General features: G+C 57.6%; 1 protein-coding gene across 2 annotated transcripts; it reads right to left on the bottom strand.

Moving 5' to 3' along the window:
• Nucleotides 1-1,649: 1,649 nt before the first annotated feature.
• Nucleotides 1,650-8,830, bottom strand: AK2 (adenylate kinase 2). Of its 2 annotated transcripts, XM_035562262.2 has the most exons (7): nt 8,684-8,830; nt 8,207-8,332; nt 6,227-6,337; nt 6,030-6,124; nt 5,320-5,392; nt 4,526-4,721; nt 1,650-2,460 (listed from the first exon to the last, which is right to left on the bottom strand). In XM_035562262.2, the coding sequence occupies exons 1-7, from the start codon at nt 8,801-8,803 to the stop codon at nt 2,453-2,455; spliced, it is 729 nt and encodes a 242-aa protein (XP_035418155.1). In that variant the 5' UTR covers nt 8,804-8,830; the 3' UTR covers nt 1,650-2,452. The 2 variants fall into 2 exon arrangements, with proteins under 2 accessions (XP_035418155.1, XP_035418154.1); XM_035562261.2 differs by lacking the exon at nt 1,650-2,460 and having other exon boundaries at nt 4,330-4,721.
• Between the last annotated feature and the right edge of the window lie 3,044 nt (nt 8,831-11,874).

The raw sequence follows: 11,874 nt of genomic DNA, 5'->3' as shown, positions 1-11,874 counted from the left end.
TCGACCACCGACCTAAGACTGGCTCCAGCCGAGGCCCTCGGGAGCCAAACTCCTTCTTACTAACCACAAACCCACAGCGAAAGGCTTTGCTGCAGTGTCTCTCACAGATAGTTTCATCGGGAAGGGAGAAGGGCAGATAATAGATTTTTAGGACTGCAGCACATCTTTAATGTAAAGAGATGGCCCAGGGCCTCTCCTCCCTTCCCCCACGCGAGATGCTGTTTCTTTTCAGCAGAAATATTGCTGCATTAGAGAACAGGTCACTTCCTCTACCAGCGAGAATTCAGTGTCCTATTTGATGCTGGTCCTTGTGCTATAAATAGGATTTTTCCCCTTTCATAGTTGCTGAATAATTGGCTGTATGAAATATGAACATAGTTTTCAAAAGAGTGCCTGATAAGCAGCTTGCTGGAGTGGAATCGTTGAACAGAAGGAATTTACAGCACCTGCAGCGCATCACACACTGTGGAAAACATTCAAGGTCAGCACGACGGAGCCGGGTCACGGAACAGATCCAGCTACCGAGGACACGGCTCGCGGGAGCTGAGCAGCCTCCCTCCAGCACCCCAACACCGCCTTTTGTGCCTCACATTTGGGTAAGCTGAGGATCAAACAGAAGCAGCCCAGCTCGGAGGAGCCAAGAATTTTCCACAGCACGTACTAGAAAGCCGGGAGGAGCAGGCAGAACAGGTTTCAGAACAGCAGTAGGCAAGCGGGGAGAGGACAGAATCCCAAACAAGGAGGAAGAGCATAGTTAAACATCCATCATCAAAAGCAGTAAGGGAACACCACCACAAATGCCAGAGTCACAAGCTTGCCTTCAAAAGAGGGAAAATGCTAATCAGAGGTAGAGATGTAATAAAACCGCCACGGCATGGGGAGACTGCATGGCGGAGGAGCGAGCACCCAATTACGCTGAAGGAGCCGGCCTCTTCTGGAGGAAGCAGGCGCACACAGCCTGCCTCTGTCTGGCCACAGGGCCTGAATCAAAGCCCCAGACACAAGCAGGGCTCCAGCTGGGGTACCAAGGGCACTGCAGAAATCAAGGACTCTCATCACATCAGAGCCTTCCTCTGGGATACCTCCGAGAACCCACAACAGGGTCAGGGTCTGTACGGAGGCAGGAGACTAGGAAAAGCTTTCAGTCCCCATGAGAGCAGATTTTGTCCTGTGTACCTAGACTGAGGCACTGGTGGAGGGTACGAAAGGCAGAACGCGAGTGAGCAGAAACAGGAGACAATATCTGGCTTGCAGTTACTGCTGAAGAAATAACTCGGCTCATCCCCACACCAGTGGTGAGAAGGGAGGCAGGGGAAAAAGCTAGGAATTACATCGGTTGTAAAAGTACCTGAAAGGAGTGCTGACCAGAAGGGGTCAGGATACACAGGGGCTGTGCTTTCAGCACCATACACGAAGAAACGGGAGACAACCAGCCAGAGACACCATTGCTATGGTGATACAAGGCATTGGAGCACACTCAGCAGGGAAAATAAAAGGAATTACAAGCCGCATTTTTAGCTGCGCAGAAAAACATCCTCAAGATAGGATCAGGCCAGAGGATCCACCCCATCCAATTGTTAGTCAGCTGTCATCTGCTTCCCTTCTTCCACTGTCTGCAGGTCAAAGAGGACGCAGCAACAGATACAAAATGTAAAGAGGTTATTTTATTATTGATTCAGAGGTTAGACAAGGCACCATTTGATCTAGAAAGAAATGCAAAAAAAAAAAAAAACCAATTAAGTGTTATTTATGCAGTCAATTAAGAAAGTCTCTTTTGCATTTCTTCAGCATTATGTGAATTCCAGCTTGGTCAAGATCACAGAAAAGCCACCCCAACGCCAAGTAAGGCAGGCTTGGACTAGAGCCGCAGCCCCTCAGTTCACCAGCAGAAAAACCTCGAGCAGCCTCTGTGCCCCGAGGGTTGAGGAATGCAGCAGAACAAGAAAAACTAAACTTCCAGGAAAAGACCATGGCCTTTTTTTTTTCCCCTTTCTACTTCAGAAATGAGTTGTTTTTTCATTTTGGTCCTCGCTGACAGGAAGCAGCTTTAGAATCACGGCAAACCTTGCGGTGGCTTCCAGCTAAGAGCCGTAAGACAAGCGCAAAAGGTCCCGGAGGAGCCTGGAACAGCATCTAGCCCTCCCCTCCGAACAGACCAAGGACCTGGGTATGGGCTTCAGCACGGATGTTTCTCTCTGTACAATTACTTTGCCTTCTAAACACTGATTTCTAAGGAGAAGGTAATCTCCTCTTCAAAATGATTCTGCTGAGTAAGAAATAGAAACAAATACCAACCAAATCAACCCCCAACCCCCCTGTCCTCCACCTCCTTTTCCCCTCCCATCAATCCCCCCCCCAGCTGCCCTCCCTGCCCCCCCTGCACCAGGGGAGGGCTGCAATGGGTGATGTAGCAGCGCGCAGCGTTTGGCGGTTTCTCATCTGGTTCACGAAGTCACTCAGCTGGAATAAATGGGAACAAAAAAATAGATTTAGGGGAAAAAAAAAACAAAATGAATCACGGTTTATGGCAGAAAAGGGCTGTTGAGCTGGACGCAAAGTAAACACGAAGGGGAAAAGGAGCAGAGTGGAAGCACACATTGTTCTTGCGGTGGGGCAAAACCTCGACCAAGCCCAGGAGCACCACCTGGCCAGGAACCCTTCCTGCCATCACGGCAGCGCGCAGGGTGCCGCAGCTTTCTTTGACTCTCCTGCGATGCCGAGATAAAAGCTGCTCCACTCAGTATCTTTACAGTCACCGAGACGCAGAGGCAGCTCTACCGCACATTTTCCACTACTGCGGAGCGCAGCAGCCCTGCGCTAAGTGCTGCCCCCCCCCTTCCCACACGCGGCCTCCACGCACCGGGGCTGCCCTTTCACAGGAAAGTGAGACAAGAGACAAGGTGACAGCCATCTGTGGAAACTCGGGCTGCTGACGAAACCAGCACCCTTAGCTACTTTCAAATCCCCTGTCCCCACACTCACATGCTTTCAAGAGCAACAAGTCAACTGCTTTCAGTTTCTGGCATCATTTCCAGTTTGCTGAAAGGGAAGAGGGCTGCTTCCCTGGAAAGGACGTACGAGGACAGAGTCATTTGCAGCCAGAAGAGAAGTTACCCAGAAAAACAGCAATGGTTTCCTGAGGGCTGGGCACCTGCTATAGACACACAGCGGCTCGGTGCAGAGGGAGACATGCCATCTCCTCGAAGGGAGCGTGCTCAGTGACACTACATCCTTCAACATACACGAAAGGCCAAAGGACAGTTTTATCTGGCCAGTCTGCATCTATAACAGGGCTGGAATCTCACGAGCAAGGGTTGTCACCAGCCTCGCAAGGCTGCTGTACAGCGGTGGTGTAACAGCCCTGAGAGAGCCCGGGCACTAAGCACAACGCACACGGTGTCCTCAGACGGACAGCCAGAGCGAGCCGCTTGATTTGCTCAAGAAACGAGTACATTTCCATGCTCTCACAACAAAGGGCACTGGCTCAAGGGCACGTGATGCTAGTAGTTAGTAACTGTGCCTCCCAGGCCTTGAAAAAAAAAAAAAAACATTCATTTTGCAATAAGTTTTTATTTAGACTTTGGGATCAGGGGAAGCTAAACGCACCTTCACCTCCTTGGCCAAAGTCAAGGGAAGAGGGCAGTGAGAAAACCAACACCCAAATCCATTTCTTGTCCTCAGGACATGACAAATTGCTACGTGGACTGCCTTAACTCGACCAGAGCCTTCATTAAAAAAAACCCTTCTCACTAATAATCACTATATTGGGGTCCATACCTCAACTGGAAAGGGTTTAGGGTCCACAATGAACCCAGCTCTCACCCGCCCATTTTTTGCCCTACAAACACCGTCAGAACGGGGGAAAAAGTGATCTGTGCTCTCACAGACTGCCGTGTCACACAGAGTAACGCACATTCAACAAGAACAAACCCTCACCCAGCTCTGCACACACTCACAGCCAAGCTCTGCCTCCCGCTGCTGCTCCCCCTGACGACACGCACAGCCCTTCACGCGCTCCCCACAAGCCCATTTCGTTTCCTGCAGCTGACAGAGCATCCCCTATCGGGTACCCTGTGAAAGTCTTTCCCCCCGCTGCTCAGGCCTGATCTCCAATCTCCTGCTCATCCTCCGTGGAGCAGCCGGGGACAGCTGGAGGTGCAGCTGCTTCCCCTGGGGAGCTGCAGCTCTAGGATGAAACAAAAGCCTTTCGACCCTAAGGGGTGCAAGCCCCGCTTCTGGCAGCGGGCAGCTGGTGCTCAGGCTCGCTGCGACCTCTAGGGGCCAAATCGCCCACACGTGCACACAAACTGACACTCGCATGTGCTGAGATAGAGACCGTTAACAGCTCGTTTAATAGAGAATTGGCAAAGCCCTGCCTTGGGCTTCATCATTCCGTCTTCTACTCTGCTTAGCTCTTCACCCTCCCTGGCCCCAAACAGACAGAGAGAGAGAGAGATGGAGAGAGACAGAGAAGGAGAGCTCCGTCCTGGGACAGAGCCCTAAATGAACATAACCAGGTCTTTACATGTTGCTTTCGAGAAGGCTGCCAGGATGCTAGCAAACACCACGTCGGGAGACTGGGAGGCATCGACCGCCGTGTGGATCCCTCGCTTGCTGTAGTAGGAGACCAGGGGGGAGGTCTGCGTGTGATAGGCCTTCAGGCGGGTTTTCAAGGCTGCTTCGTTGTCGTCCGAGCGGCGGATCAGGGGCTCTCCAGTGACCTGGGAGAAGCAAGGGGACAGTCTCCAGCTAGCTGCAGCCTGGCGCGCTCCCCCCTTCTCTGCGCAGCTCTGACAACCCCTGCTCCCCTCCTTCACGGCAGGCTACAAGGCAGAGCTGCAGAGGCGAGTCCCCAGGCGAGCACAGGAGAGCAGGGCGAACCCAGGGCATCGAACCAAGTCCCAGAGCCGTCACCGGAGAGAGGAGGATTCAGCATCAGTCTTTCCCCCACACACCGCTCTGCTTGCTAAAAGGAGCCCAAGGATCCTCAGGACCAAATGCCAGCTACAGTTGCTCCCAGGAGGGAAACCAGTCGCAACCCACTGCGACTTCAGCTATGGACAGAGTCCACCAAGTTGTGACGTGACAGAGCCTGGGCCAGCTCTGCAGAAGGGCCGTGCCCTTCACTCATCCCTCCACGCCTCGCTCCCTGCGGTGCTGTCGGCCGAGGCTGCCCAGGCAGCTCCCCGCGCTCCCCAGAAAGGCAGGGCACAAAGCACAAGAGAAGGAAAAAAAAAAAAAAAATGTTTTTCCAGGGATGCTGCAAAGCATCAGCTAAACCCAAAGCAAGGTAAGCTGCGGCCTCGGGAGCTCACATACATCATCCTTCATGTGCTCTTTGGGCGGTCTGAACTCCTCGTGATACGAGCGGCCACTCGCTGGGTGAATCAGCCTACGACAGAAAGCAAGCGTCAGCAAAGGAGCCCGGTGCCAGGACAGGTCTGATCGTGCCAGTCATCAGCACAAAAACACCCGCGATACGAACACAGTTAGCCTCTCTCTATCAGGAAAATATCTTCTAGTTATTTCTATACCAATGGCCTCTTCAGGTGCTTGGGAAAATAAAAGAGCAGCTGCTTTGTAGTGGGTGGAGAAGGAATGCTTTACCGGGGGAGGGGGGCTAGCTCCCAGGGACACAGGGGGATGGTGTAACAGCAGCAGACGTCTGTCTCCGCACAGCCATGCCTGACCCTGGACAGAACGTTCATCGGTGCCCGAACACGTCTGCAAGGGCTTGCATAAGGGAGAAGTAACAGCACCAGAGAAGCAGGAGCACAAAGACTTCAGCTGTCAGACACCAGGCCTAAAGGCTGAGCTGGCTCACCAGGACCTTGATTCCTATCAGCAACGGGCTCTGCTCAAGGCTGGCCCCGGCGAGGCAGGCTCAAACAGGGCACGAATCTGACACAGACCAGCACCGCAGCCAGCCCTAAGCACCGTGAGAATAACCAAAGCGAACCAAAACAAGGACACTCTCCCTCGGACTGGAAAACCCCACCCCACGCACAGAGCGTTCGGGAGAGAATTACCGTCCGGTGATTCTCCGGATAAGCAAGGAGTCGGGGATGCTGAACTCGACGACGGAGTCCAGCTTCTCCCTCCTCTTCTCCAGGAGCTCATCCAGCTACAAGGGAAAACACCAAGTCAGAGGGGCAGATGCCGAGGGACCCCTGAGGACCCTGAGGAAGGAGACGCCCCCGGTCAGGGACTGCGCTGGCTCACGCACCATCTCAGCCTGCTTCACCGTGCGCGGGAAGCCGTCCAGGAGGAAGCCGTTCTTGCAAGGAGGGGTGTCGAGGTTGTTCTCGATCAGCTCCACCACCATCTCGTCGCTCACCTGCGGAACGGAGATGGGCACGCCCTGATTTCACATACAGCTGCCCCCAGAGCCTCAGTACACATGCCAGTTTTTTTTATTATTATTATTTATTTTAATCGGCCATTCCCGATCCCGGAGGCAGCCGCAGCAGCACAGCGCACTGCCGCAGCAGGGCGAAAGCTGCACGCTCAAACATGCCCACGTCAGGGAAATGCTCCTCGGGATGGGTGTCAACATTGCGACGTGGCTAATGAGACACTTCACGTGGCTAATGAGACACTTCACGTGGCTAATGAGACACTTCACGTGGCTAATGAGACACTTCACGCCACTGTCACCCCAGTGTGAGTTACCCGGTGTGGTAGCTCCCTGCTGCCAAGGTCGCTGTGTTTCAGAAGCGGACGTCAACCTTACGACAAACTCCCTAATGTCTTTTTTTTTTTTTTTTTAAACAATTCACAGCACAGTGATATCAGCGTAACCTTTATTTCCTGTGACTTTGTACCTTCACACACACATCTGAGTAAGCAGGCCTGGCCAGGAAGGGTGAAACACACACACGAGTTCCTTATTGACTCTTGTGAGCTGTGTGTGAAGGTAAACGCCAGAAGAGCCGCTGACAAGCTCGGGCCCCGCTGGGCAGTCTCACCTACATCACGACCTCAGCACGCCCTGGGATTAGTGCCTTTCTGTTCTGCAGCCCCAACAATGGGTGTTTGTTCCTAAACCGTCTCTCCTCACCAGCAGCAGTGCTGCTTTCTCCAGCACACCCCACTGAGACCTAGCAGGATTTGGGACCAGACCGTCACAGCGCATAAACAAGAGCCCTGGCGCAGGAAGCTTGAGAGCGGGGAGGAGTTTGGGGCAAGCAACAAGTCCCTTCTGTCCTCCCCTGATTACCACGTTCAGAGAAGGAGTTCATGGCTCATAATCGAGCGTAAAAACCCACCCCAGGCTCCAGGCTTTGAGATAACTCGAAGCCAGAGCACACCACCAGGACGCACCGGTGGAGCGCCCAGTGCCCGCTGCCACAGACACGTGGCAGATACCAGCAGTCCTGCCAGATAACGTCCCTATCTTTCACAACCAGCTGGGATATTGCAGACTCAGTGTTGCAATGCACGCTTGAAGCAGAAGCTGGAGATAAGCCACATCGCTCCTGGGGCCTGCAGATTCTCCTCTGGGCATTATAAGCCTGTGACAGCCAGCTGTGATGCCCAAGATCTGCTCCACGCTGCTCAGCTTTGGGGCAAGTCACTGCAGTTTGCTGTCCCTCAGGTGTCCCCAAGAGATTTCAGTCATTTCAGAAAGATAATTAAATCCTTGGAAAACAAACTAGGGATCCTAACTCTTGGATCCAAAGTGTCCTTCACACAGCACAGCGACACTCTGAAGTCTATTTTCATCTCACAGTTACAGGCAAGCAGCAGTTACACAAGAGCTGGGACGCAGATGAAACCTCTGAACAGAGTTTTCAGCCCCACAGGGGTCCAGACATCACGGGAAGAGGCAGCAGCTGCAAAGAACGAGCGTAACGTTCTGCAGCTCCGAGGATAAACCCTGACATCAATCAGCGTTCGCAAGGCACAGCCCAGGCAGCGCTCTACAAACATAAAAACTCTGCGACAGAAAGAAACAACCCAGGGCACAGGGGCTGCTGGCAGGCGAGGAGTTTTGATGGGGAAGGATGCGCCTATAGAACACTGCTCCTGCAGGGGGACTGGAACCCCCAGCCCTGCCTGCGCCCTACAGCCTGCCCTTCCTCCACTGCTGCTTCTTCTGCTTACTCCCCTACTAAGGGACGGATTTGTGCTGCTGTGATTGCAGGAGCAGCCAGACCCCCCCCCCCCCCCACACACACACACACAACCCCCCCCCGTTACCCACCAGCTTCCCGGAATCCATCGTCTCCTTCAGCCGCTTGCCCAGCTCGGAGCCCGAGGCCACCATGGCCCGCAGCATGTCCCCGGTGGCCAGGTGGCAGACGCAGTACGCCTCGGCCAGCTTCGGAGCCTGCGGGACAGGAGCAGAGGAGGCGGCTCAGCGCCGCGGCATGGCCCAAGGGACCCCCGGGGGTTGCGACCAGGACCCCCCCGAGCCCCGGGACTCCCCGGGACCCCCGGGACCGAGCCCGGGACCCCCCCGTGGCCCCAGGAACCGCCCCCCCGAGCCCGGGACCCCCCTCCCCGAGCCCCGGGACCGCCCCTCCCCGAGCCCGTCCCCGGCCCCCATGGGGCACCGAGCCCCGCGGCCCGGCCTTTGTCCAGGCCCCGCCGCTAGGCCGCAGGCCCGGGGCCCTGCCGGGGGAAGCGGCCCGACCCGGCCGCACGGTGCCGGGGAGGGAAGGCCCCTTCGTGCCCGCACCTGGGTGCCCTTCCCGGCGCCGGGCGGGCCCAGCAGCACCGCGCGGATCCCGCGGCCCGGGCTCGGGGCCGGGCCCGGGGCCTGCCCGCGGCCTCCCCCCGCCTGCGCGCTCGGAGCCATGGCCGCGACTGCGCCGGGCCGGCCGCGTGCCGCGCGGCCAATGGGCGCCGGGGGCGGGGCCTGGGGGCGGGGGCGGGTCTTAGAGAGGTAGGGGCGTGTCTTAGAGGGTAGGGGCGGAGCTTAGAGGGCGGGGTCTAGAGGGTAGGGGCGGGGTCTAGAAGGTAGGGGGCGGGGTCTAGAGGGTAGGGGGCGGGGTTCCGCAGGCAGTGGGTGAGGGTTCCGCGGGTAGGGGGCGGTGCCAAGAGGGTGGGGGGGCGGGAGCTGTAAATAGAGGGCGTGGTTTAAGGGGCAGGGGCGGGGATTGGCGGGTGGGGGCGTGGCTTATAGCTAAGGGGGCGTGGCCTCCTCCTGGGGCAGCCCGCGGGGCCGATGCTGCGCCCCGGCAGGGTGCTGAGCTCCCCGTGCCCCGGATCCCTTTGCAGCGGGGCTGTGCGCCCTGCGCCCCGCGTGTCTCGTGCGGACGCGAGGGACCTCCGGCACGGGCAGGGACCCCGCTGCGTGCTGCAGGGAGCACGGTGCGAACACAGCCCGCGGGTGGCTTCCGGCCCCTCTGCGCTGGTGAAACGAGGCAGGATCCCACGGGAGGCAGAGCTCCCGCGGCCCTGGCTGCCAGCGGAGTCCACGGCAAAGCCAAGGGCACGGGGTTGGATACAGGGAGCCGGGAGTGGCCACGATAAGTTGGCCCCAGGTCCCCCTCGCCTGCTCCGTGGGGGCGGCTCCCCCCTCCCCCCTCCCCCCCCCCCCCCCGCTCCGTGCACAGAACGTCTCGGTGAGCGGAGAGGGGAAATGGGAAATCAATGAGAAAAAAAATAAAAAATAAAAAATTAATAAATCCCCTGCTCAGCCTGCGGTGTGTGGGATGGAGCAGCACAGCCGTCGCCAAGCGCACGAATGCAGGCGAAGGCAGGATGGATGGACCCCGCAGGGCACCTGCGTGTTTGGTGGAGCTGGGTTGTGCCGCGGGGACCCCGCCGAGGCCGGCAGCAGCAGGGCGAGGGCAGAGGCAGCCCCCGGCGGCTTCCCACCCACCTCCCCCAGCCGCCATCCAGGTGCTGCTCAGCCTTTGTCTGCCCGGAGCCCCGTTTCCCTGGAAGCAGTGTTTCGGAGGTATTTTTGGCACTCTTCCCCCCGAGGATCCCCGCGCACACGATGCACGCGCGGCCACGAGCAGCAGCACGGCAGCGCTGCGCACCGGCAGGCTGGGGACGAGCTGCCGGCTCGTCGGGGACTCGGTGAGGTCCTGGGGTGTCCGGGGGGGCTGCCCCGGTCCCGGGAGGGAGCAGGCGGGGGGCCAGGGGACGGATTCTGCTCTGCCCCGGGAGAGGGATGAAGGATGCTCGGAGGCAGCGCAGCACGGCTGGGCGCTGTTGCCACGGCCACGCTGTGAGGCAGAGCGGGCGGAGAGGAGGGGGCTGGGATTTAGGGGGTGCAGCCGCCCTACATCCCCCCCTCCCGCAGGCTTGGCAGGTCCAGGGTCTGGGTGCTGGCAGGGAGCCGGGGCAGGACAAGCAGCCGCCGCCGAGGCCAGTTCGTTCTGGTGGGGGGGCGTTCGTGGGCACAGCCTGTTAAATGCTGGCTGAGGTAACGGGCTGGGGGGGCTGCGTGGGGCTGCTGGCGTGCCTGGCACGGCGAGGAGGGGGACAGAGGGCAATGCCTGCAGCTGCTGAGTTTGGGGAGTGGTGGGTGGAAGGCATCCCGCCACCAGTGCCTCTCTGCCTTGCACTGCCTCTCGCCAGAGATCTTGGACCCCCGGCAGCAGCTACGCCCTGGGGTGCTGCAGGAGCTCGTCCCTGGGGTGCCGCAGGAGCTCAGCGCTCCTCGGAGGCCCCCCGGCAGCACGGCTTGTCATCCAGCAGGGAGGCCGTGGACCTCGGTAAGGAGGGGGGGTACAAGGGAGCAGGGAGCAGTTTTGTGCAGGGCTGGCAGGATCAGCCCCCTACATTGCTCGTTGTTTGTGTGCCCGAGCAGGGCTGGGGCCGGGGGCTGGTCAGCAATGCCTTTGGGGAGAGAAGGGTAAGGCCAGAGGATTACAAAGCTCTGAGAGCCTCAAAGCCCATTGCCCGTCTCTGGGGTTGCTGGTGGTGCTTGCTCGGTGCGTTGCGGCACACTGCCGCTCTGGGGTCACTGTGCTCCTTCTCCTAGTGCCTATCCGAAATGTAGGTAGGTCTCTGCAGAGGAGGCAGTGTGCAGCTCTGAGAAATGAAACCTCTGCTCACTTCTGATCAGGGGGACCATTTTCCTGAAAAGCCCTGTGGCTGGACCTGGATTACTGGAGAGGAAACGCTTCCTGTGAGCTCATGTTAAGTCTTCAGCTCCCTGGGTTATGGGAAGGGCTGGATCCAAGGGAAGAGATTATTAAAGCTGCTCCACTAAGCGTGCAAGCCAGGAAATGCCACAGAGCTGCCTAACTTGTACCCTTGTTCCATATACTGTGTCACGGGAGAGAAGTGAAACTGGAGCCACAGCGCAGGTCGGACTGTGACCAGTTGGCTGGTGCTAGGGGGTGCCCTGTGCTGCGCTCCTCAGGGGTGCCTCCCTTCTCACGGGGCTTGTGTGTCCAGGAACGTGGGTCAGTGAGCTTTCAGCAGTTTGAAAACCACAGGGAAACTTCTCCCCGTGCAACACAGAGCAGATCTGACGACACGCCAGAGCGTGAAGAAACACGTCCTGGCATATATAGGCCATCAGCTCTACAGCGAAGGTGGCTTTGTTGTGAACAGCATTGGTGCCTGAGCTGCTGCTGTGTACAAAACCAGAGCTCTGCACTGCAGAGAAATGTGCCTCCTCCCCCTGGAGAGTGCTTTAACCCGTGGTGGTGCTCCCAGCTGAGGTGCTGGTTTGGAGGAGAGCAGCAGAGAGCTCTTCCCAGGGACTGCTGCCCTGCACAACCCACGCACAGGGACGGGAGGCACCTCAGGGAGCAGGCAGGAGGAGCAGGCTGTGGGAGTCTCTGGAGCCTTGCCACTAGTATTCCTTTTTTATATTCTTTTTTTTTTTTTCCCAGTGAGTTTCATACTTAGGAACTATACCCTACTCGAGGAGCTTTACACGAGTGCCGTCACACTTTGGCC

Source organism: Cygnus atratus, chromosome 23 (genome assembly GCF_013377495.2).
Source record: "Cygnus atratus isolate AKBS03 ecotype Queensland, Australia chromosome 23, CAtr_DNAZoo_HiC_assembly, whole genome shotgun sequence".
NCBI classification, from domain to species: Eukaryota; Metazoa; Chordata; class Aves; order Anseriformes; family Anatidae; genus Cygnus; species Cygnus atratus.
This window is presented reverse-complemented; position numbering and strand designations above follow the sequence as displayed.

What these genes read in the sequence shown, in the direction of transcription:
- AK2 (XM_035562261.2), bottom strand. Translation starts at nt 8,803, where the DNA reads ATGGCTCCGAGCGCGCAGGCGGGGGGAGGCCGCGGGCAGGCCCCGGGC. An exon ending in CGATGGATTCCGGGAAGCTG is followed by an intron (nt 6,338 to 8,206) that starts GTGGGTAACGGG and finishes TCCGTTCCGCAG; the next exon opens with GTGAGCGACGAGATGGTGGT. An exon ending in AAGAGCACATGAAGGATGAT is followed by an intron (nt 4,722 to 5,319) that starts GTATGTGAGCTC and finishes TGCTTCTCCCAG; the next exon opens with GTCACTGGAGAGCCCCTGAT.